General features: G+C 43.5%; 4 protein-coding genes across 5 annotated transcripts in view; 2 read left to right on the top strand and 2 right to left on the bottom strand.

Moving 5' to 3' along the window:
- Positions 1-2330, top strand: part of LOC119654358 (probable low affinity copper uptake protein 2) — a 37414-nt gene extending 35084 nt beyond the window's left edge. Inside the window, exon 4 of the mRNA XM_038059702.1 lies at positions 1720-2330. Coding sequence (XP_037915630.1) covers positions 1720-1880 — 161 coding nt within the window. The 3' untranslated portion in view covers positions 1881-2330. The remainder of the gene's footprint in view (positions 1-1719) is intronic.
- Positions 2331-7584: 5254 nt separating this feature from the next.
- On the bottom strand, positions 7585-25766 carry LOC119654310 (diphthine methyltransferase). The gene is made up of 2 exons (XM_038059633.1): positions 25593-25766; positions 7585-8753 (listed from the first exon to the last, which is right to left on the bottom strand). Exon 2 carries the CDS (start codon positions 8751-8753, stop codon positions 7692-7694), a length of 1062 nt encoding a protein of 353 aa, XP_037915561.1. The 5' UTR covers positions 25593-25766; the 3' UTR covers positions 7585-7691.
- On the top strand, positions 14404-17069 carry LOC119654309 (putative uncharacterized protein DDB_G0271606). 2 transcript variants are annotated; one of them, XM_038059631.1, is made up of 2 exons: positions 14404-15414; positions 15481-17069. In XM_038059631.1, the coding sequence occupies exons 1-2, from the start codon at positions 14860-14862 to the stop codon at positions 16999-17001; spliced, it is 2076 nt and encodes a 691-aa protein (XP_037915559.1). In that variant the 5' UTR covers positions 14404-14859; the 3' UTR covers positions 17002-17069. The 2 variants fall into 2 exon arrangements, with proteins under 2 accessions (XP_037915559.1, XP_037915558.1); XM_038059630.1 differs by having other exon boundaries at positions 15469-17069.
- On the bottom strand, positions 24643-25517 carry LOC119654311 (zinc finger protein 821-like). Its single transcript, XM_038059634.1, has one exon. The coding sequence runs from the start codon at positions 25257-25259 to the stop codon at positions 24804-24806; it is 456 nt and encodes a 151-aa protein (XP_037915562.1). The 5' UTR covers positions 25260-25517; the 3' UTR covers positions 24643-24803.
- Positions 25767-25769: the final 3 nt, after the last annotated feature.

The following is a 25769-nucleotide window of genomic DNA, read 5'->3' as shown; positions in this document are numbered from 1 at the left end:
ATAAGAAGCTTCTTTGGAACAAACATGTAAAATAATAGGAGCTCTCACAGCGTAAGGGCTGTTTAGGCGGGTCTTTGCCTCGACGTGGGGACTTAGACCTCAGGTAGTAATGTGGATATATGTTGCCATCATTCGGCCGATGTTCCCTTATGCATCCGTAGTACGGAAGGTTAAGATGAAACAAAAGAGTTTTCACTGTAGATAGCCTTGCAAAGAACTGTGCGTCTGGGTATTACCGGTTTCATAAGCACGACATTCGGCGCGGCTCTAAATGCGTTACTAAATTTGCATCCGTTGAATTTGTTTGTTCAAAACACTGCAATGAGAGCCTCTCATGAGACTAATTCGATTAGATCTATAGGGAAATAATGGACGTAGAGGGCACAGAGCATTGGAAGAGTTATTGGGGAATCACAATTGCCTTCTAACTCTCGGATCCCCATACATCTGTTTGATAGAAAATATGTGGTTATCTTGAAACGAAGAGAGAACTGGGACGAACCAGAAGAACGCATGTACGGATATACTGACGTCTTCTAAACTGATGGCTCAAAAACAAAACAGGGATCTGGAGCAGCAATGTATCTCTCGAATAAAAAAGAGAAGTGAGCTTTCCCCTTTGGACAGTATGCAACGGTCTTTCCAGCTGAAGTGAATGCGATCCTAAAGGGTAGCAACCAGGATAATTAACGAGCGGTTGAAGGCCAAGCACATTGCAATCTGGAGCGATAGTCAAGCTGCATTGAGGAAGCTGAGTAGTCCTTTGATCACTTCAGGAATCGTTCAAGAATGTAGAACTCGATACAGCTCAGTTTCTAGATTCAACGGTTGAATTACTTTGGGTACACGGTCATCGTAGTGTAGAGGAAAATGCAATCTCGGATGCTTTAACAAAAGAAGGTTCAATTTCTACCATAAATGGACCAGACCCATCAATTGCGGTGTCAGTAGCAGCTATCAAAAACTGGAAATGAACTTCTCATAATGATAGATGGCAAAGTCTTAATGCTACACACCAAACACTCCAAACACTCCTGTCAGAACCAAACAAACACACGGCAAAGTTTATCCTGTCGAAAGACAGGGATCCTTGCAGAAGTATTATGTTCATCCCGACTGGCCATAAATCACTAGCTGGGCATATGTTGAAAATAGGAAAGGAAAAGCAGAATCCACGGAACATTCTCTATGTGAGTGCCCCCGACGAATTAGACATCAGAATTTTGGTGCTGGTAAAAGATTAAAGTAGAGTAAGTCGAAGTAATTCTTTTATATGCACAACAACCAAATTATGCTTAGAACGAATGTAACCCCTCTCTATTTTCAACAAAACTTAATTTTCTTAAAGCTTCTATTTCCCGCTCCTTCGTCAGTTCTGTTTTTATCATTATATTATGAAAAGAGATTATGGGAGAAGTATTTTCACTTAGCAATGACACTAAAGATGACTTACCAAACATTTTATTGTGGATGTTTTCGCAATCAACAAAAAGTTTCTACGAAATCATAGCTTGCTTTGGCTCTTGTTCGCCAAACAAAGCAAGCTTAAATTCACAAATTGATTTGAAACGCTTCCAGCATCCGAAAAGGCAGCAAATCGTTTAGAACTTTCCACTTTGGCTTCTATCCAGTTCTACAGTTCAATGTTATCAATTCAATCGATCGCGTTATTTAAAGCTTTTTTTGAACAATTCACTAAATGCTCTTAATTTTTCACAGCGTCAACGTCTAGCTCCAAACATACCCGAACAGGATATACTAACGAAATAGCTTCAGACTCATCCAGTGACAATAACTCCTGTGATAATCAATCATGTTCTGTTGATGTCCCATCGGAATGCCATTCAAATACAAATATAGTGGATTCTTGCCGTCTCTAACGATATTTAAAGATAACTCTATCTATTTTTAGCTAAGCAATATGAATATGCATAAAAAATATGGAAATATGTGTGTATATTATCCTTGTGAAATTAGAAATGAAAAGATACTCTACCGAAACCTGTACGTTACTATGGTGGTTGCTCAATTAGAAAACTACAATTTTATATACTATACATATCCGTTTCTAATTTCAAATGTTGTATATTATCTCGTTGAACTATTGATATTTTATGTGATTTTAATTATGATGTAAATATTGTAAAAAGCAAGCAAGCAAACCAATTCAAACAGTTCACTGAAAGTTATTTGTTGTTGCTCAGATTTTCTAATTTAAAACAAATCATAATTTTATATATATATTTGTGAACAGATGTGGACAGGAAATATTAACTCGTGATGATTTTTTATATGAATAAATTCAATATTTTTAGTTTTTAAAATCGTTATTGTTGTTTCTTTTATAAAATTGTCTCTAACGAAGCATTTCGCCTCTGATTGGTCTGGTTATCTTCTTGTAATTTTTATGCATGACCTCTAATTCTCGAACTGAACCTTTGTCTTCTTCCCTTTCCTAAATGTCTTCTTTAAGCGTATTCGATTGATCTTTAATTCGACAGCTTGATGATCTTCAGCACTATGATTCGTCCTAAATGTTAGCTCAATTAATTTTAATCCGGACTCCAAAAATCTTCGAGAAAGTTCCAATTTTCAAATATCTACTGCCTCCCCTAGAATTCTTGCAAAAGTCTATCGTTGCTTACACCCCTGCTTCAGCTCCCTCCAGATCCTCGCTGAAGTTGTTCCGAACCAACGTTTTCTCTGTGCTAAGAACAGCACATGGAAAGTGACAGCCTCTGTTATTCCGAAGGGCTAGTGTATATGCCACACTCTTAGAAAGAACAACTACTCCATTACCGGCTTTGGCTTCAATAGAAGCCATTATCTCAGGACGGCCGACTAGTGGGGATCCTCTGAAATGCTCGCGCAAATTCACGATTCTGAACAGACCTTAGGCGCTTTACTTTGACTTTCGAACAGATGCTTGGAGATTTTTCCTATTCGATAGGAAGTCAGAACACAACGTAATTGTGAATTATAAATGGTTACTGAGTAAGTAACTTTTGAAACTCAAACCTTCCCTAATTGCTATCCATGACTCTTGACTTTCAATAAATTTTACAGAATCATTAGCTTTTAAATTAACTACAAACACTGCTGTAATTTGGTGTAAGATTTCTCCACGTACGATCTTATCACAAGTCTGTAATTCAACTGGTGAAATATTTGTCGACACTCTCAACAATTATGAAGACCCACTCGTGAGCCACCCTAGGATCATAATCAACAGCGCAACTACCGGTATCCGTTCTAGGCCTGCCTTAGTAAGGAACTCCAGACACCCCAGTTTTGTGCAGAGGTCCACCTAATTCGATGTCTGTAAAAGCTGTCTGGCGTCTTGATCTACGCCATCGCCCCATCTCAGACAGCTGGGCTGGATCATCTTCATCCATACGGATTAAGTGATCCGCCCACGGTAATTTGTTTAGCCAGATTTTATCCATAACCAGACGGTCCTATTATCGCTCATAAATTTCGTCGTTATGTAGGCTACGGAATCGTCCATCCTCATGTAGGGGCCAAAAATTCTTCGAAGGATTCTTCTCTCGAACGCGACCAAGAGTTCGCAATTTTTCTTGCTAAAAGCCCAGGTCTTCGTGGAGTACATAAGGACTGACAGGATCATAGTCTCCAACAGGAAGAGTTTTGATCCTATGGTGAGACATTTCGAGCGAAACAGTTTTTGTAGGATAGTGGATTCTATTGGGTTTCAACTAACCGACGCCGTACGAGCAATCAGATCGACCACTTCGCGGTAAGCAGTAGATTTAGGAATTATCTTCTGGATGTGCATAACAAAAAAGGCGCTGATATCGGCTTCGAAAGGGGTCATTATCTGATGGTCGTTTACGTACGCTTGCGTGTTGCGTCTGCCACTTCTCGCAGGATTAGGAAGCTGCAACCTCTTAAATTCAACATCGACCTCCTGTACGACCTAGCTATCGCTCGACAGTGGGAGAGCTATATTACTGATCGAATGGCAGATTTACTGAGCAACGCTCCTGAAAATATCTATGAGCGGGTCAGCATCAAAAATGTTTTTTTTTCCGTGTGCTGCACAGGTCGTCGGCCACGTCACGAAAGGGCGCCATAAGATCTGACTGACTGCTGAGTCGTGGAATCGATGAATGAAAGGGATTGAAGGCTCCACAAGCCGCTACGCGCTCGAACTCTGATACGGAAATCACGAGAAGTTCAGCATAATGTACCAAATGTGTAGATGTAGTGAGAATTTGCTATTGCGTTGGTCAGGGAAGCGAAAGATGCCGCAGATCGCAATGATTTTAGAACTGTATACGGCATCACGAAAGAGCTTCCATGTAACCGCAAATTTTCCGATGGTCCTGTGAAGGACGTCCACTTCTCATCCATAATGATGAACAACTAAAGAGGTGAAAAGAATACTTCACCAGGGTCCTTAACCGTATTACATCTGGTAAGGTTCCTCCTCTTGTGGATGAAATGGCTAGTCGCCGTAACATGCGAATATGGACGCAGAGTTATTAAACGCTGCACCTGCTACAGATCTGCTGTTCCCACCCGTACGGAAATCTCTGGACTAGGAGACCTCTCCCAGGGAGTGGAAGAAGGGGATGATCGTTAAGGTTCCCAAAAAGGGCACCCGATTTGAGTGTAACAACTGAAGGGGTATCTGCGTGTTCCCTGCCATCGCAAAGATAGTAGTTAAAATAATCCCGGAACACATTAAAAAATCACGTGCTGCACCGAGGTCAAATCTCGAAGGATTTGGAGGTCCAAAGCAGAGTCCGCCAGGGTTGCATCCTGTCGCAGATATTGTTTCTCCTTGTTATAGATGATGTTCCTCATGCTGCCGTGCAGAGCATTGAAAGCGTCGATCAATTTACACATCTAGGAAGCGTGGTTTCTGCCGACAACGGCACTAAACTAGATCTTGCCTGACGCATTAACAGCGCTAGATCCGCTTTCCCTGCCTGGAGTAACACATGGGAAGTGAACTCCACTGTTACTCAGAAGCTCCAAGCTGACAATATCTTAAACGAACAATTTGGCCGGCGCACAGGCTTGGCACTCGTATGCCATGTGATTGGAAGACAGAAGTGGCAGTGGATGGGTCACACATTAAGGAGAGGCGACAATTGCATTGCGAGCTATGCCATGCAGTGGAATCCACTTTCTCAAGATAGCCGAAGAGCGGCCGCCCCAAGAGCACTTGGTGCAAAACAGTAGAGGAGTGTGAGCGTCTCGAGAAGTCGTGGTGACGTAGGTGTGGTTGACGCGCTATACCACACCAAAGGGTGAAAGACAGCCATATATAATAACCGCCTTCCTCTGCGTTTTTAGGTTTTACTCCTTAATAATAAAACCAATATGATATACTCGTATATGGACTACATTTAATGCATGCTTTGTCACTTGTTGACTTGAGTTATTCACCAAAGAATAATATATCAACGAAAAGAGGTTCACTGAGAAACAAAACCAACTACTGCAAATTTCAGGGGAGTGAGTAAAAAGAAAATCCGTGCGTGCGGTTAACCCTTAACTTCGTTGCGCATTTCTATTCTGGACCCATCAGAAAACTTCCCGCGTGAGGGGAATCACTTTCCACTTTTCTACTCGAGCCTAAGGAACTTACAAATATACCACACACCTCCTGATTTACTTCTCTCTGACTTCCAAAAACAATTTTAACTGTCTGAAATTGGTTTTCGAAGTCATGGCCGATATCTTTAAGATTGTGGGCGTTTGTCCCGCTAGTTTCTCGCTCTGCAGCAACACTCAACCCCCTGAGTTCGGCTGCCTCTTCTCAATTGCGCGTTCTTCCGAGGACCAGGGAGACCTTCTTGATCATGCTTCCAACGTTGAAGCTAAAATGGCGTGGGCCTCGAAGCGGCCTTCGTAAAGTGGCTGCAGTGGCCATAGGAAGAAGTCCGTCCTAATTAGGATATGCATGCAGGAGTCGAGATCCTTGGGCACGCCATCCATTTTTTTACGTGGTTAGCAGGTGGTAGCGGCTTCAACTTTCACACTGCGTCCTTAACCAGACGTGTTAAGGTCCGACCTAATGTCGAGTAAAGGGTCGCTGGGGTCTCAGTTTTCCCCTCCAGCGACTCCTGCTTTCTTTCGAGCATTCCATCAGACTGCGGGTGGTACGTGGTTGCTCGGTGGCATTTGAAACCTATGAGTTTGGCCAACTCCGAGAAAAAGAGAGGACTGAAACTGCTTTCTCTGATTGGTGGTTATAACTGCCGCTACACTAAAGCGTAAAATCCACTCTCGGCAGACGGCCTTCGAACAAGATTGTGCATATTTTTTTTTTAGGTAGATATCGCCTCAGACAATCGCGTGAACCTATCGATGATTTTGAGGCAATACCTGAGAACGTGTGAGTCTCGCAAAGGGCCAATTAAATCGAGATGGATTTTGTGGAAACGCTTAGTGGTCCGAGGGAACACGCCTACTTATTTTCACACATGTCGCGTAGTCTTGCACTTCTGGCATGCGATGTACTATCTGTCCCAAGAATTAATGTCCTTTTTCAATGATGGCCGGATATACTTTGCGGTGACTAACAGATCCGTTGTGCGGATGCCTCAGTTCACTAGGCAGTGAATAGCGTGAAATTCTTCCCTAGGAAAAGACGACCAGAATATATGGCCTTAGAAACTTGTCTGAAACCTCGAAGTATATACTAGAAGTGTAGCCTCCACCGGGTGTTACTTAGTGGCATAAAAGCGTAAAAAGTCGAATGAACACTTTATTTTAGTTAATTTAATTCCGGAGCAATTACAATTTGGCAGCTCCTGACAGAGATAATAGCAACTCGATGCTTCCTGACAATTACGAACTATTTGCTTCTCATACATTCCGCACCAATGTTCCCCATTTGGACAGGGATATTTCGCACATAAACAGTACCGTCGGTAGAAAATCTAGCCCCAGGGAAAAGGGGAATCTCTATTTTATCAAAAGTCGCGGTGATTGAGGAACCTTGTTACCCCAAGATCAAATTCCCGACGTGGACAAAAAAGGTGGGAGTAAATTGCTCTTCATCTGGTCTGGTCCAAAATCAAGTGAATGTGGACTCTTATGTTTCATCCCATCCCGCATGACACCAAAATTCGTTTGTCGAAAAACCAGGATGATATATTTTCTATATTCCTTCATTCTTCAGTGCATCTAGATCTGTATATAGGCTCGCAAGTAGAATCGACTCATGTACTGTCGAGCGGTCCGCTTCTCTAACAATAAACACAAGCGGAGCTATCTCTTTATTCCATAGTTCCATATTCGAAGGATGACAATGGCGGTCAGCTACATATGTGGATCATTTCGATAGTTCATTTAGGGTAGAGCCCAGACAAACGAGATGGGCCGTATATTATTTCGCAAAACACGGAAATTACACAGCACGGAACATGCTTCTGTATTTAAAATTTCAGCTTTTTGGCCAAGCTAATCACCTTCTAACTTAATAGGCTTCAAAATTAGCTTAAATTGGAGAATAACTATATAAATTGAATTACGAGGGTTCATACTATGTCAAAAGTAAATTGGAATTCATTCGTCGAATTGATTTTTAAAAGCAAATAAGTGAAGTAATTTAACAAAAATTTTCACTTTATTTTAATGCGCGTATTATTTGATATAATAGAAAACATAAACCTCATGAAAAATAAAAAATATATAAAATACACAAACTCACTTTATTCCTCAACCTCTCCCGCCTCTGTTACGCTGGAAACACAAAGCTTCTTATCATAGAACGAACAAGTTGCCATCACCATCCTTTCGTTATTCTCCTTTGACTGATACCAATCTGCACCGTAACAAATGTCCGTATGTTCCTTATATTCGGCAATACAACGCATATCCGTATTATCATCGCTAATTTTAACAATACTGAAATTCTCGTACATACACGCACAGAGAAGTAAATTTCGATCCTGCACATCTGGACGAATCCTCCAAATGCCACCGTTCAACGTGACTGAAGCTAGTGGAGTTCCCATTTGTCTTGAATCGAAAATTCGCAGGTTTGTATCGTAGCTTCCGGTTAGCAAAATATTTGGTTTAGTTGGATGGCTCAATACACTTGTGACTCCCGCCAAGTGTAGTTTATTCGTTGATATTTTTGTTACATTTTCTGGTGCTCTGATATCGAATGTGTATAAAAATGTGTCATCACCGCCAGTGAAAATGGTATTCGGATTCCATTTGTCGAATGTACAGGTCCACGCCTCAAAAGAATGGGCTGACCACGATGAGACCAACTGCAGCCCAGACGAACCATATTCAACGATTGATATGTCACCTTTGGAATCCGACGCAACGATTCGATTTTCTCCAACCGGATTCCATTCCCAATCCAAGGCCAGTGTTAGTAGATTGTGGAAGCTTTTGTCTAGGTTCAGTACATGTTTCTCCTTTAACGTGTCATCTACCAGTTCGTATATGATGAGCTCGCCTAAAGCGTTCGCTGCTGCAAGGATTGGAATTTCCACGTTTGCACCTGGGAGCCATTTCATATCCAAGATTGCTGCAGTCTCAATCCGAAATTTTTCAGTCAGTTCATCTGTCTCTGGATTAAATTGATATAAATAGATTCGTCCTTTTCGACGACACGGCGGTGATGTTGATTCGGAATTGTTGCCTTCGAGCTGATAAGTTCCACAAACGAAATAGGAATGGTAATCATCCTGGGGGCACCATTCCACTGAATCTGCTGAATATTCAGTGTCGATTTTGTGGAGTGTTGTAATTTTCATCTAGAACAAAGAGAAGTAACAACAAACTTAACTTGCCTTATATTACATAAAAGTCATGCTTTGTTCCTTAAGAAGTATAAGTAAAGAATGCAGTACAAGGCACGAATAGGGTGATGAAAACTTCAATAGTGGAGACAATCTAACGCTCCATGTGAAATAGTACGAATGACAGAAGACAAAATTGCGCTTCGTGAAGAAATTATAGTTCAAAAAGAAGAAATGAGTTTGAAAAAGAGTCCAAATCTCAAAAGGCATATAAAGGGAGAAAGAGCAGGAAAGGAAGAAATTTTGGACCACGATTCAGACAGACCGTTCGTCTAGTTCGTTACTCCCAACAATGATATTCATTTCTGCGGGGCCGGCATCAAAACCAATGCGAGCGTGTACGAAAAGGTGTTAGAGGATGTAGTCGAGCCATTGAGTGAATCTCTATTCGTTTGAAAGCCGTGGTGCTTCCAGAAGGACTCGGCCCCCCCTCACAAAGCCAAGATAATTCAGCAGTGGTTAGCGGCGCATGTTCCTGACTTCATAGCCGCGGATGAATGGGTCTCAGGCAGCCCAGATTTGAATCCTCTGAACTACAGCCTTTGGGGTAAGTTAGAGCAGCCGGCCTGCGATCGAACTTACACCGCTTTGGCGAGTTTGAAGGCCAGCATCGTGTTTACAGCTCGAGAAATGCCGCTTCATACCGTGCGTGAAACGATCGAACTCCAAACATTTCAGAAACCCCAGGAGGATCGACTGGAGACAGTTTAGTCAAATCAAGAACAAACTCTCCGGTGTGTAAATTTTCAAGATTGGCACGACAGACGAACTGAAGTCAAAGGTTAGGACTCTGGGAAAGGAATTCGATACCGACATTAAAGTCTGGTGCTCCGCTAAATCCAGCAAGAACACACTGCCAGCGTGGTGGAATGAAAATCTCTCCAGCCTCAGGAAGCTGACCAGGGAAATCTTCAACATCTGCTACAAGCATAAATACTGGCAGCCATACAAGGACTCCCTGAAGAAGTACAAGTCGGTCATCAATACCACCAAGATGCGATCGTGGTTGAACTATTGTCAGAACATCGAAAGCACCAGCGAAGCTGCAAGGCTCGGTAAGATTCGGTCTAAGGAACATAGGAGACCATCCTTTCTTAAAAAGTTGGAAGGCTCCTGGACGGAAACTTTTGGTGAAACCTTGGAGCTACTGATCCAGTCGCACTTTCCCGCCAGCAAAAAGGACTGTGATTCAGAGCCTTACTTGGAGAGTATGCAGCCAACCCAGCCGTGCGAAACTATCAAATCGGTAATTACTGAGAATAAGATCGGCTGAACTGTAAACAGCTTCTCTGCATATAAATCTTCGTGTTAAGATGGCATAATGTTAGTCATGCTACAGAAGCAGCAAAAAAGGGTTGTGGAACTGTATATCTTTATGATACGTACCACAGTCTTGCAGACGCGCACGAGTGGCTTTCATACCGAAAGCGGGTAGGCGCGGCCATGAGTCCGCAACGGACTTTCGACCAATCAGCCTCACCTCTTTTGATTTCAAGATGTTGAAGACCCTAGAGCGCGTCTTGGCCATCCACTTAAAGACGATTATGGAGAGAGCGCCTTTCTCGTAAGTCCCAGCATGCCTACCTCAAAGGCAAATCCACAGAAACCGCCCTCCACGAGGTAATTGGCATGGCAAGGGTATTTAAATTCCACATACCGCGGCTGAATGAACAAAGAATGGTTAAATAAAAATAAAACTAGGTAGCTTGCTCCTACTACAATATATTTTAATAGTTAGTAAATACGTATTTCGAAAGCTACTTACTTTCTTCCTCAGTACTTAAGCTGGTGGTTCTGGTTCTTTCCTCCAATGTAAAGTGTCCGGGTGTGCTTTGAGCAAAAAGTACAATAGAACCAAGCTTAATAGGATTCAAAGAACCTCGTGTGCAGATGCTATTGGGGTTTTGCAGTCCTGCCCGGCAGATGCTCTCAATGTACTCCTGCATCTCCTCCTTTTAGACTTTCACATTAAATACGTTGTAACGTGCAGTGCCGTGAAACTACGTGAGTTCGGACATCCTTGACGAGAAATCAGGGCATTCCCCACGGATTATGTCACATGCAAGCTGAACTTCACGAGAAACTTTACTTCTTCACCGACGGATCAAAGATGGTCTGTGAAATCAGTGCGAGGGTGTTCTCGAATACACACAGTGTATCCGAGTCATATAGTCTCCCAGGTTTCGCCAGTGTATTCCAAGCGGAAATACAGGCGATACTGGAAGCTTGTCGATAACTAGAACATACTCCGAGCCCTAAACGTAACATAGTCATTCCGACCGGCAGCCAGCGGTCTCCATTAAGGCCTTGTACTCAGCGACGACATCCTCCAGGCTGGGGCAGTGCAGAAATGCACTGAAAAATCTGGACGGCAGGATTGACCAAGCGGGGCTCTGCTCTTGGTAGTCCTTCGGTGAGTACAGTTGGTATCTCGTTGGTGACTGTCAAGGGCGGAATCTACTCCCACACTCAACAGTCGCTAGCCTGTGTCAAGTCAAAGAGAATTTGGCCCACTTATAACAAAACCCGATCACGAGAGCTCCTGTGCCAGAAGCGTGCAAATGTACACAAGATTACGACGGTCTGCACGGGACACTGACCCATAAGGGACCATGCCGGCAGACTCGGCATACCCTGCAATTCCCATTGCCGAACCTGCGGAGAAGAGGGGGAAACCCTCACGCACCTCGTTTGCGATTGCCCAACTCTAGTTAAAGTCAGACTACGGACACTGGGTAAACCATTCTTTAAGGACCTCAGAGAGATTTCTAGAGTCAGGGTGGTGGACGCTACTTTCCGGGGTGCATCAACCTTGTGCTCCCCCTGCGTGTGGAATGTCACGAGGGACATCGGAAAATTCGTCCCTTGGAACAGGCAGAGTCGCGCTGAAGGGTACTCCGGGGGGTGGTAGCGTTGCAGCTGAAACCGTTGTAAACTCAGTGATAAACCTGATAACGACTGCGTATGAGGTTTCCATGCCTCGTACTGGTGGACGGCAGAAATTGGCGACCTATGGGGGTAGTGTCATAAGCTCCCCCTTTTCGTACACCGATTACACACCGCCAAGAAGGCATGCCCCATTAAGGTAAAAAGGAGTATCCGCAGTGCGATAAATAGAAGAAAAGCTCACGGCTGGCAAAACCTGGTCAATAAGGTAAATTAATTCCCATGGCGACTTGGCTATAAACTTGTCACCCGGAAAATCGTGGCTCCGCGGAAACCCTGCATACTAAGCACCGACCAGATGGACCGCCTCGTGCGGACATTATTCCCCAGACATTCCATACGGGTTGATGTCAATAGCCCGGAAAACGTCGAGAATTGCCCCCTTTTTTAATGAGAAAGCGAAAAAGCGATTTTAACCATGAAAAATAAGAAGACGCCAGATTCTGATGGTATCCCGGCGGAAATTTACAAATTGGTGTTCTGTCAACGCCCAGAATTGCACGTCTTGGAGCAACGCAGTCCGTTCTGCTCTATGGCGCGGATGTATGGGGTGATGCCCTTTTCAAGGAGGTGCATTATAAACGCCTTGTCCAAGTGTAGAGGTGGGGAGCTTTACGCACTATTTCAGAACTGGCCATGATAGTCATCGCAGGAGTGATCCCCGTTGCTCTCCTTGCTAAGGAGCGTAAGGCTATCTACAGCATCAAGGGCAAAATTGTAAGAAAGAGAAGTGCATTTGCAAAATGAGCCAAGAGGTAGGTGAACTGCGCGGCTCATCGACAATTTAGATCCGTGATTGAACGGAACGCAGAGATTGATTACTTTTTTACCCAATTTCTAAGTGGGCATGAAGGTTTTCAGTCTTACCTGCACAAGATTGAGAAGGCGCCAACTCTTGATTGTGTGTTGTGCAATGGAGTGGCAGAGCTGCTGAACACCGTTTTTTCTCTTGTGAAAGGTGGGACGGCTTTCTTCAGCAGCTTTATGCAGGCACTGGGGAGCTCTCTCCAGACAACATTATCAGAGAGATGCTGAGGAGCGCTGGCAGTTGGAGTCGTGTTGCGCATTATGTTCGGGCTCTTCTTATTGCGAGCAATATTGAGCTCGACCGGCGAAGAGGTTCCCTGCGGACGGCAAGAGGTTCCCTGAACTAGCGCTCCCTTCCTTCCCTCTGGTTGGTGAAAGGAATTTTCTGATTTGGAGGCCTGCAAAGCCGGGAGAGCGGAAGGGCAAGCCCGACGTAAGGTGTCAAAGAGTTTCAGGCTAGTTCTCTGATGACAATGAGATGACTAGTTTGTAGTCTGACGGTGCACTGTTGCGGGAGTCCAACACTCTGCCCGTAAAGGCATGCACCTATCCTACTCCTAAAAAAATGTGTGACATATCGACTGTCTCTTCCATCCTCTTAAATAATAACTGGTACATGATCCTATCGCCGAAGTAGTTCCTCATTTGTTATTGTCTCAGGCCAGTACATGTCGATCAAACAGACAAAATTCCAATTACATATTGCCCTCAGAAGGAGGAAAAAGCAAAGATCGTAGCTTACACTTAAAACTAAAGTGCAAAAAGGAGTCCACGGGATCAAGCTGTAGTGCCTTATAACTCCGACATAGTCTCGGGATCCGGGAAGGGAAATGGACTTCGAGCTCCGCGGAGGGCACACCGAAAATGTCAGCATTACGCATGTTGTATGACGCGTTATGAAGAGCAATGTCAGCAGAGGCAGAGCAGTCCATTAGGCCGATAGAGAGTTTGAAGAGGGTGCAAAGATCGGGGAAGATTCTATGTTATTGGAGGTAAGGAAAACGAAATGTACGGAGGCGGGCGGGATAGTCAAAACGGGGGAGGGTCGTCTTGAAGAAGAGCGAGCGCGTGTATTTGCGCTGTATATTCTCTAGGGCAAGGCAATCACAATTACGGAAGGGAGACCACATCACGGAACAATACTCAAGGATACTTCTCACGAGGGAGTTAAAAAGCATTATGTAGGGTTGGACCGAGGTGAAATCAGTACAGGAACGCAGTATGAAACCTGACATTTTGGAAGCAGGGTTGGTGATATCGAAGGTCGAGGATAGAGTTCAGATAGGACAGAGAGCAACCACCAAGAGGATAGAAGAAAGGGATGGGTGAGGTTTTAAGCGAGTATCAAATTGTGTGGCATTTGCTGACATTAAGACCCAACTTATTAACTGTGCACCAATGGACCAAAGTATCCAGATTTGTTTGCAGACAAGCGCATTCGATTGGGGACAAAACAGAGGAAAACAGCTTGAGACCATCGACGTAGACATTAGTTGAAGAAAGCTTGGAACTTCCGAGTAACCTTAGATTTATTGGTGTTTATCTTTAATCCATGCAGGCAAACTTAGATAACTTCTCAAATATTTTGCGATTGAATAGCTATTGGGCATATTAAGCTGCGTCTATATACCAAACGGATTACCCCTTTTTTAACAAAGTTGACTCCACAACTCCACATCCTCTCATCCTTTCTCAAAAATAACCCAGAAGGAATTCTGATGCAATTCTACATCTATTCTTCAAATTACCCGCTCACTACACTGGAACACCCATTCCAGTCCTTCCAATCAACTATCAAAGCGGGGAAATCTGCACAGAAATGCATTTGTATAACATTTCCCGAGCTTGTTCCCCTACGCAGTAATCGATTCGGTAGGAGTTCCCGCACTCCATCGCTTTTTCCTACGGAAACAATTGTCTAAATCCCTCAGAAATAGATGAATTTAGTGGAAACAGTGACTCAAGTACAAGTCCCCATTCGTAAGCTCAACGTTAGTGCAGTGGTTTCGAGTGTATCGTGAGAAACGCGCAAAAACAAATAACCAATAGGTTTGGCATTTGTGAGCACAATGGTCGTCCGTGCTAATAAACGTCAACATGACACTCCGAAGTGCTGTCAAAGCCGCGATAGTATTTTTTGCAATAAAAATTTTGTAAACAAAATATTACATTCACTGACAGTTGTGTAAGCCGCGATTTCCGCGCTAAAACTATATTCGTCTATAATGTAATCCCAAATCGAGCGTAAGCAGTAACATTTACTTAAAGTAAGAAAAAAGGTGCAATAAAAGTAACTTGAAAATCGAAAATGGAAAGCGGCCACAATGATGGCATTAAATTAGAAGGCAATGAACATTATAATCTGTTGAGCATTGACGCTGCTAACCAGGGCAACACGCCAGGCTCCACGACAGAGTCGTCCAGTTCGTTTCGTAGCACAAGCTCAAAGCAGCGTTGGAATGAAAGTCCCGAGGCGCGAGCCAGACGTCTAGCCCGGAATGCGGAGAGGATGCGCGAACGCCGAGCTCGTGAATCAGAGGATGAATACCGTGCGCGACTAGCACGGAACGCGGAGGCTAACCGAATGCGACGACACAATGAAAACGAAGTTGAGCGTGCCATGCGATTAGTACGCAATGCGGCACGACAGCGTCTACGGCGCGCCATGGAGACACCCGATCAGCGCTCCAAACGCCTCGCAAAACTAGCTGAACGGATGAGAATCTACAGGGCAAACGAAACACCGGAACAACGGAAGATGCGGCTGGCTGAGATGGCGGCAAGAGCTCGAGAACGTATCGCGCGCGAATCAAGCGAGGAACGGAAGGAGCGGCTCCGGAAGCTATCGGAATATGCTAAGAAGGTTCGATCCAATAAAAACAATATGAAGACTGCAAATACTAATGAATCTAATCAGAATTTAAATCAGAATACTGTACAGAATGTTCCGGACACGCAAATCGGTGGGCAGCAAACTAGCCAGCCACAGCAGCCAAACCCACCCACATATCCTCACCAGACACTAACGAATTCCATTGAATACTACCAAAATATGTTTATCAACTCTGCATTGCGTCCAAACATAACCAAGGATCTCCAAACTCAACTGAACGTTACCCAGAATTCCACTCAACTCCCGGTTCGATTCACCAACAATACTCACGGAGTTGTCATAGATCCCAGTGTCCCCACAAACATATTCCAGCAAAACTTTTACGATGATTCCAAACCTGTACAAAAGATTCAGCAAGTTCCATATCAAACACTTACTAGTTCCATAGAATATTATCAAAACAAGTTCATAAAAGGAGAGAAAGTCCAGCAGGACACCAAAGATCAGTCGCCGTCGGAAGAAATCAAACCGAAGATTAGACCGCCTGGCTCCGAGTCATCCTCTCCACTAGCCTCGCATCAGCAGCTTGTCAACCCGACAACTCAGCTATACAACCAGTTCCCATACTTAAACAACTTCCCACCCGTATCATCTCCCCCGTCCTCCAGCAATTCGCAGCAGAACTACTATCCCATGTATCATAACGGTTTTCAACTTGCCATAGCTCCCAACACTATCCCACCCCCCTTTACTCCCGTACACTTCCAGAACGCGGGCACTATCCAGCAGCCGCAGCAACAGCAACAACAGCAAGCGCCGCAAAACTACAACATAGTAAACGCTTCCCAGCAAGCACAAAATCAACAACAACTACCACAACAACCAACGCAACTGGTTCAGGATTTTCCAAAACCGGTCCGTGGACGACCTAAAAAAATATTCCCGGACAATGAAATAACTCGCATTCCGGCCGAATTACAAGATGAAGCAATACGACAGTACAAGGTCAATGCTTTACTGGAGAACGAGATCAACCAGATCCTTGCATCTCCTAAACGCGGTCGAGGTCGTCCCGGACGTGGTCACGAAACAGAAGAGGAGCGCCGAATTCGCCTTGACAAAATGGCCGCTCATCAACGCCAAGTCCGAGCCAATGAAACTCTCGAAGAACGAGAGATCCGGTTGAGAAAGTTAAGCGAGCGTGCCCGCTTGAAGCGCCAACAAATTCGCGAAACGGAAACTGAGGAGGAGCGTCGTGTACGACGTGCCAAACAAGCCGAATATGCACGGCTTCGTCGTCTTAGAGCACAAACACCGGAGAATAAGAAACGAATAGAGGAGCGGGCGAAACAGCTGTACGCCCAAATACATAGTCAACAGCAGCAGCTGCTGCAGCAACAACAGCAGAGTGCCATTATTCACGGGCAACAGCAGCCGCAATCACAACAACCCACAATGCATCAAAATCAATCGCATACCCTGCAAATGGCTCATTCATCTGGTGCTAATGCAGCTAATGAAGATTTCGTGAAGAATCCCGGCAAGGATTTTGCACAATCGGAAAATAATGACGTGTTGAAAATACTGGAGCCTATTATTATAATGAAAGCGAAATAATGTTGAACAAAATATTAACTTTAATTAATGATGAGAAAATAGAATTAAGTGAATAATTTTGTAAGCAATTGATTGGCGTTTTATTTCCTGTAGAAGTAGATCCTTTTCAATTCTCACATGGGACAATTGAACGCATGCACTGACCACAGCAACGCTCTTCGAATCATTGTCAAGCAATGTTGCGGAGTTAGGACCCCTTCCATTTGCTTTTCATCGATTTCGAGAAGCCTTTCAACAGCGCCGTCAGGAAGGGTTTGAGTGCTCTGTTGAAGACAACTATTCCGGAGAAAGAGGTGAGGCAGCGTCTGAGGAGTTACCTCTGCCCTGGACGAAATCGTCAGCCAACTTTTTCGTTTTTTTTTTGAAAACTTGGGTGTTCAACCCAAAGGAGAAGTCCGTGGACTACAAAAGAGGAAGTAAGTTGCTTCCCAAGTGGTCCGGTCTGTCACCAATTGGGTGCGGACTCAGGACTCCCAGCATCCATAACAAAAAAAGTAATAGTTGTTATTAGATCGACTTATGACCATACAAAATGGAGCGTGCTGCGAAGTAAAATCTCAGAGGAATCCGATGTAAAAAGACACTCCTGTTGTAGGACGTGGAGGTCTACTACGGTGATGACGTCAATTTGTCCTCTCACCGAGTAGTGGACCTTGGCCAAATGGCCTGGTTTTGGAGAAAGACAAGCAGAATCGCTCTGAAGGTGAAAAACAAGGTTCTCACTTTGAATCCCAATTCGCATGAATGAGCAACGTTTCTTCTGAAGATGGCCCTTTTGAACCTAATTTCACTTGACTCCGTTAGTCTGTCTTCGCTGTTTTTTGCCCAGAATTTGGAAATGTCGATATCTCAACACCAATATCGAGTTGAGGCTGTCTCGTTCCGGTTTTCTGTCTACGCTGCCACTGTTACTTGAACGCTCCAAGGTTGCATCAACCATATCTGCGACTCATCATTAGGATATTCTGCCCTGAGACAAGTAAATAAAGACAAATAAAAAGCTTTAACGAAGGCTTTGGTCAGAAGGCGAGTGGCAGTGGGTAGGCCTCACAACAGTGGCGCAAGGACGAGGTTGGTGTGCTATTCTCCGCGGAGAGGTTTAAGCAGCCGTATAAGTTGAATCACATCAAGTTAGAGATCCATCACGTTCCTGCTCTCAAACTTAATAATATATAAATGGGTCCCATTGACAGTCTACAATGCCTCACCGTGCCACCTGCAGTACTGCTTCTTATGAGAAGAAAGATATAAAAAACCCGAAAAAATGACGTAGTTTCCTCAGCACTTCAATCTCGCAGGAAAAATGTCCCAATTGCATTCCCGTAACTCATCAGCCGTTGCGAAATGACTTGGAGAATGAATGCTACCAAAGCCACGTATTAATGCACTTCCCCAATCTATATCAATGAGCAGAATAGAAAAAGCGTTAAAAATATAAATTGAATTGAAGGCTCGATGTCTAAAATCATGGAATGCTGCTTCGGGTAACTCCGCCATGCTATTAACATAGTATGCTGGTCCCAAGTCCAGGTAAAGGAGGAGGGTTTGAGGCAACGTACTCTGTACTATCCTTAGTAAAACAAAAATAAAATGCTGAGATCACGGAAAGAGATAAATAGAGTATAGTTGGAGTTATTCTACTATGCTAAATCCTACCTGATCTCTCTTGGTGACAGGCCCCGCGACAGGTCGACCAAGAAAATGCATAGAATGTCGTTACAAACATGATGATCGGATTGAGTCATAAGCCTCGGAGAAATGCTAGGGCGTCCACCTCAGTCGACGCGGCAGGACGGGCCCCGGTCCTGTCGAGAAATGGGCAAGGGTTCTTGACGCATGAGCCGACCCCGCTTTTGAACGGGACAAAGGCTGAAGAAAAAGAAGAAGCTGCTTCGGGTAAAAGTTAATTGGCCACCTACATTTGTGGAACCTCATTTACCAACAAAATGAGAGTGACTTTTTCATCGAAATTCCTGCTTATAACCCCCATGCAAATTCCGCAGCCATACTCTGAATTTGATATGACTAGTTCGATGTACACGCAAATTTTTTGGTTTCTGAGGCTTCCTGTTAATATCTTTCATTATAATGAGTGTGGATATTTCGGGGAACTACTGGTTCTACTTCTTCCAAAAAGATATAAATAGGAGGATTGAATGAATCGTCCCATTTCTTAGATTCGTTAGTTTTCAGGACAATTTACTTGGGTGTGGCAGAGTAGAGCAAGATTCCATTCTTCAAAATATAGTCCCTTTTCGGAAAGCGTGAGCAAAATATACTCTGTCGTACAATTTGAAAGTCCTTGACGTGAAAACACGAAACTAAAAAAAGTTTCCGACACAATATTTAGGCCATACGCAGGGTGACGCAAGAAAGCAGGAGGTGAAATCGCTGCTCTTTGCGAGCAGATAGAGCAAAAGTTGAAGCGCAGTTCTATCGACACTGTGTCAAATAAAGAACGGAATGACTGCTTATATGATATGAACAAAAAATTCGACAATATCTCCTAGAAACTTTAACACGTTGAATTTATCGTTAAGGACGAATATTGTAATGAAAAGTATAAAAATTATCATTAAACAATCCGCGAACATTCATCAAAGAGTCAATATTTCCTAGTTTTCAATCAACAGGTCGTAGTCACTAGTGAAATATACGGCATGAACACAAATCTCCGCAGCTTTCGGACGCTCACAAGTGTCGTATAGGTAAACAATAGTTTCTCAACATTGTTCCGGGATAGGTTCCACGTACACTTGCTCCACTCTTTCAAGTATTGAATTTCACGCCTTTTCCCTAGAAGCAAGGGTTCCTAAGATTCACTTTTGCATCCCACCATGTAGAGAAGACTTTTCCTATCCTTTCCTTACAGTATACCACGAAAGTGAGTCATTTTTATATATTGCGTTTCGTTTTAAATGTTAAAATGTAGACCTCACTAGGGAAGTCTCTCAGGTGTCAGTGTAGATGCGTCCAGGCCCTGTAGAGTCTCTTGCCCTGGCCTTCGTTTTATGTGGTGTTTTGAGGCTTTAGGTCTCACAAGGGGCATCCACCAGTAGAAGGGTCTGAGGATGCCAAGGCAGAGAGGAAACCTCGAAAACCGCGCCTCTCCATACATCTGAGGCAGAAGAAATATCGATCGAGGATGTGATCCGTCGTGGAAACTCCTTCTCGATTGCGACACCCGGGTCTGGAGTTTTACGGCTTCACTCGTGTGGTCGAACCGTTATTTTTTTTTTATTTCATTTTCAAGTTTTGATCGGTTCGGTAAGCTTAAACAAATCCCTTCGTTTTTTAGTTATACCATTATAGGTAATAATATAATTCTCAATTTTGGAAAGTTTGAAGGAAATCCAACTAATATTAACAAAGTTATGGAAAGTCAAAATATTGTATTTCATGTGAATGTACGACGTCATCATCATATAAAGTGTAGGCATTTGAACAGCGCAGTTTGCAGGCATATGAAAGGATATTTTGGATTTTTAGCTATATACGAGTGGAACAATGTGCATAGAAAATTGCTCACACAAGATGAACACAAAGCCTTTATTCCCGAAATATTCCGACTTGTTTAGTGAACGACCTCGACTATCAAATGAGGGAAAATATCTGGGATTGGTCTTGGGTACAAAGCTAGAATGATCTAATTATCTCGAGTATGTAATTAACAGTTGAAAGCGGACCCTTTTTGACACAAACGAAACCGAAGGTGTACGACATATGAATTGAAACGACACATGTAATACTGAATATACCAAAACGTGATGAAGCGCCTGCTTAACTCTGGAGTACTAGTACGATGGTCAAAAGTGAAGCAGAGGTATATTGTCAAGAAAGTGGGCTCGCTTCAAAGGGTCGCCTACTTCTGCATTATGAGTACACCCACACTTGCCTTAAAGATGCTGCTAGAATTACTACTCTTGGTAAAAGAAGAGGCGAGCCTTGCAGCATAAAAGCTAAAGTTGAACAACATGTGGGACACATGGGGCTTACGAGCATTGCAGGATCACCTACATAGTTACAAACTCAACTCTGGATATCCGAATATGAGTAGTGACTTTATGTCACACAAATCCTGCGTCGGGTCCACGATGATAAAGAAAAGTTAGAATCATTGCAATAATAGCCGTCTTAGGAATCGAATACTGTTGTACACAGATTGATTTAAAACAGAAAATAGGACCAACATTTCTAGGTCGACATACCACCGTTTTTTTCCGGTGATGCCGGAGAGAATCTTGCAAGCGTATTAAGATCCACAGTTTGACGGCAGCATGAAACACATCACATTAGTTCGAACCATTCATACTCATATGCAAATGTCAGCAAAAAGCTCAAACCCATAGCTGGCAAAACCAAGATAATATTGAAGTGGATTGCGAGGGACAAAAGTAGTGATGGCGACAAGAGAGCAGAGGGGCATCATTTATGAGAACGGTGCCTGCACTTGGAATAAGAAAAGCCCCAACTATAAGAACTATGCAAGACTGAGAGCTTAAAAACTTAGCCCATCGACGGGCTATATATGTAATTCCAAGCGATTCCTGGCCATTTATCGACCATTCTTCTTTTAGTAATTACAACAGAAAATATCTGGTCAAGCACAAATTTGGAAACTATATGCTCCGCAGTCATAAGGGCCAACTGATTTTTACCAAGGAATTTCTAGATGGACACATCACTGTGTAACTGATCGCCTTTCCACGTGCAAAAGCCTAAATGCGTCGTTAGCTTTTTGCCGATTCACCTCCAAATTAATGGGGTTTAGATTTAGGAGAGCTCTGAGTGCGATTGACGTCAACTTCTTGCTATTAGCAAAGTTCAGTCTTGGACGCCATACTTCAAAGTGGACTTTACTAAGGACAGTACAGTACGGTACAGCACCAGAGGAATCTGCAGGTTGTCATATACTGTGTCCGCTAACTTGCCGATGATCGGTACAGCTAGATCATCCGGGAATACTTGTGCAAAGACCTTTGTGCACTCCAGAAGTCATAGCAAGGTATCCATTACCAGATGAGAGAACCCCTGTTTATAAGCAGCCTCTAAGACATGCTGTCTCAATAGACTTCCGTGCGACTATTGTGTGAATCTTTCTCCAGTTCTGCATGTGAAAAATACAACTGATTAACAGTGGATCGATTCCATACTGCTTTGCAATGTAATAAATAACTGCGAGCTATAATTGAAGGTACTTTCGAAATCCATAAGAGCGATAAAAAAAATTCATTTTCAAATATTAACTTCTTAATTTGTGTGATGAGCTCATGTCGCCTATAGTGAAGTAGCCGCCAAGAAAGGCATGCATCCTTTGCGAACTGATCCACTAGTTTATCACACCTTTTAGTTAGACTGACCGATGTGTTCGTCAAGGTAAACTTTCTTAGTTTGGTAATAAATATCACCTGTATGGGTATCGGGCATGTACGGCATATAGGACCAGAGAACCCAGTCCTTCTATTATTAGAGAAGGAATGATGGCACCTGGGCCCGCAGACTTATATCTATAGGACTTACTCGCTAAGTCTCTCAATTGAATTAAGATTTTGGATGCTAGTTGGGAAGTGCACTTCTAGCAAATTGTTTGCCGTTTCTTCATTGCTCTCTGTGTATCCCCCGCTCAGTAAACATGGGTTACCCCGTTGCTGGCTACGTTCTTTGGGAAGGATGCACTTAGACTCTTTGCAAAATAGTCTCCGTGATGTCCGTTTAGTTTAACTGATGCTTTTCGTTAGAGCTTTCTGCCCCTTTTTGTACCGATTACAGCCAAATTTGAATCAGATTTGAGAGCTCGGTATTATAGTGCCCTTGTCGTTGATCCCTTTTGCCGAATCCAAGTCCCATTATGGTGTTTTTCCTTCTTTCGTATTGAGCAACTGAGTGAACGGTTCTCTTCACAAGCCAATACTAGTTGTGATCATCTGGGTTGTTTCCTCAATGCCAACAATGAGGTCATCATAACTCGGCCGCTCATTCAGTGTTAAATAGATGCTAAAAACCTTTATTCCTAAACACCGCATCCAAACAAACCCTAGGGCGGGTGTCGTATTGAACCCAGATAGCAGCGGTACCTGATAAGTCGAGGTAGTGTGAATCTAAATCAGTTGTTATTTCCAAAGCGAGCTGCACTAGCAGCTGTGGAATGCAGATCGTGCTAATCCTGTCCTAGTTCTTTCCAATTCTGTTCTGACCACCCCGACACCGTAGCATGTACAACGCTTTCACCAGACCCCTATAGAGAACGCAACCCTCATTTTCGTTGCAATTATTCCCTTCATGGGCTATCTGGGGCATCTGCGGCGTCCTGCCCTCCAATCAGATCCTCGACAAGTTGCCTATTGCTCGGCAACTTCTTGAGCATTTGTTACTTTTGGACATTCATGCTTGAAGACCTCCTTAACATCGGTTTTTTGGGTGAGACAGTCATCTCAGATTTTGCAGAGAATACCTATGTTCTAAGCTAGAAACCAGAGCCTTCTTTCCCAGTAGTTGCCCCCTGACCACTCCACAGACGGTATGTTTTTGCGACTTAGGAGCTAAATCGAAGAGGACTTCACCAACATTCGGAAGGAACACATCTGCTCCACTGTTTTCGGACTTGATCTTATAACAGATCTCGCCGACAACTTCCACAAGGACTTGCTTGCCGTTGGTTTATTAAAAGAAAAAGAGTTGACAGTCTAGTCCCCCTTCGTCTCCTCATTTTTTTTTTTTTTATTGGTGCTCAAATATTCATGTCCGCGTTTACTTTAGGTAGACGGTTTTCTAACGTTGCAGCATGTTTTTTTTACATTTGAGCTTTGGAGACTACCTTCAGATGCGCCTTTTTAAATGTAGGTCCGTGAAAAGAAACGCCTGTACCACAAGTTTCTCAACGATAAAACGCTGGTCAATGGCAAATCTACAAGAATGTTAACCGGATGGACGAGGGATTAGAACAATCGAAACCCTGCAACTAAGCAAACGTGGTAAACATCTGCACACAATGATGATCTACAACGAAGACGCAATGTGAAGAGTTTACAATGATGAGGACGAAACAGTGCGCGCGTTCTGTCGGTGGAAAAATTCGGCCTGGGAAATAAATAACTCTGAAAAATAACTCGATAAGATGTGCCTACAGCAACGAGATAGCAGAGAGACGAACATAAAAATTAGAAATAACGCAAAAACCGAAGATTTTACTGTTCGAATGATGTGTTATGATAAAGCTGGATATATAATAGTCAAAAACGATTCACTAAAAAAACCATAATAAACAGAATACAAGAATTATAAGCAGGCAAACAACAAATTAGAAGCTATGGAAACAAAGGAAAACGTCCAAAGTAGTTCGAATCGGAAGACGCAAGTGATGTTGGACTGAACACACTCTGCGAAGACCAAGAAGCAACTCCAGCGGGCAAGAGGGGCACTACATTGAAAAGAACGATGTTCAAAGAGCGGAAAAGATCCTGATAGAGAGGCTTTATGGAAGCCCTATGCTTCAAAGAGGAGTTATGGTCTTGAATGAAGTGCCCTAACATGCTGCAAGGCCTAGATCCAAATAGCCAGAACGGGGACCGGTTCTTTCCGGAAGTAAACCTATCAAACCAACGACGAATGGAAACGGAATTATTGCACCAAAACTCTACAATGTGAACGTAACATACGACTCTTTATTGTTACCCACGCAGTCGTGGTTCAATTAAGAAGAAAATAGTACACACAAAATTAATCTTCCTCCCAAGGCGACACTTACAATTAATAAATACACTACCCTTAATAAAAACTAACTTCAACTTCCTTCTCCACCTTATCTAGTATCCTTTCAGCCTGTCGGCCAAATTTGGTTTTTCCACTTTTGGTGCACTGGCTCGCACCATCCGCATTCGTTCCGCGCTTTTGGCCAGGCGTTTTGCCCGGTCCTCGCCACTCTCATTAGCACGCCTCAACCTTTGGCGCGCAGCATTTTTCATTAGTCGCAACGTTCTCTCCATGTCCGATTCATTTTGTCTCCGAATACGGTTCGCTTCCGCATTCCGGGCCAATCGCGCTCTGTATTCTTCATCTGACTCCTTTGATCGTTTCTCACGCATCCTTTCCGCGTTCCGTGCCAACCGGCGTTGTCTTGCTTCGGGACTCTCGTTCCACTTTGATCTAGACTTTACGTTTTGATAGGTGTCTAGATTCAGGAGGGTTGCAGGGTAATTACAGTTGTAGAAAAGTGGAGTTTCCGTTTTCACAACTGGCGCTGGGTCTACTGTCGCGCTCATCGCCCATACAAACAGGATTAGCTTTGAACATGGAAAGCAGGAAAACTTGGCTACTTTTGAATGGTTTGCAGGGACGCCTACAAAATGAATCAACTGTGCCTTTGTGATGGAAAGGAACTTCGCAATGAAGGATGTCGAACACACAAGCGCACACACAGTTTTGGGATTCTAGGGGCTGCGTCTGACAGCAAGAATGTCATTGCTTTGGAGACGGTTGTTTAATTTGAAAAACCCTGAACCCCTACACCAACTCCCGGTTATTGAGGCCCTCAATAGGGGGGCAACATACATGGCTAATTATCGTTGGTGAATTATATGGTAAAATAAACTTACATTTCGGCTCTTATAAGAATAATCCAACAAGTCCTCCCTTCTCAGATTCCGGCAAACGGTACAAACATTCGCACATGCAGATAACTTTGCAGAAATGCATCGGCTGTTTAGGTTTGTTATTATTGAATTGGAATTTTCTACGGTCGGTTGATTCAAGCTAACTGTTATACTATTAGC

The sequence above is a fragment of the Hermetia illucens genome, chromosome 4 (assembly GCF_905115235.1).
Source record: "Hermetia illucens chromosome 4, iHerIll2.2.curated.20191125, whole genome shotgun sequence".
NCBI classification, from domain to species: domain Eukaryota; kingdom Metazoa; phylum Arthropoda; class Insecta; order Diptera; family Stratiomyidae; genus Hermetia; species Hermetia illucens.
Note: the sequence above shows the minus strand (reverse complement) of the source record. Positions and strands in the feature narration are given on the sequence as shown.

Excerpts from the sequence above, each read along its gene's own strand:
- LOC119654309 (XM_038059630.1), top strand. The coding sequence starts at position 14,860 with ATGGAAAGCGGCCACAATGATGGCATTAAATTAGAAGGCAATGAACAT. Across the intron at positions 15,415-15,468 it reads TATCGGAATATGCTAAGAAG|AATTTAAATCAGAATACTGT; the intron begins GTTCGATCCAAT and ends GAATCTAATCAG.
- LOC119654311 (XM_038059634.1), bottom strand. The coding sequence starts at position 25,259 with ATGAGCGCGACAGTAGACCCAGCGCCAGTTGTGAAAACGGAAACTCCA.
- LOC119654310 (XM_038059633.1), bottom strand. The coding sequence starts at position 8,753 with ATGAAAATTACAACACTCCACAAAATCGACACTGAATATTCAGCAGAT.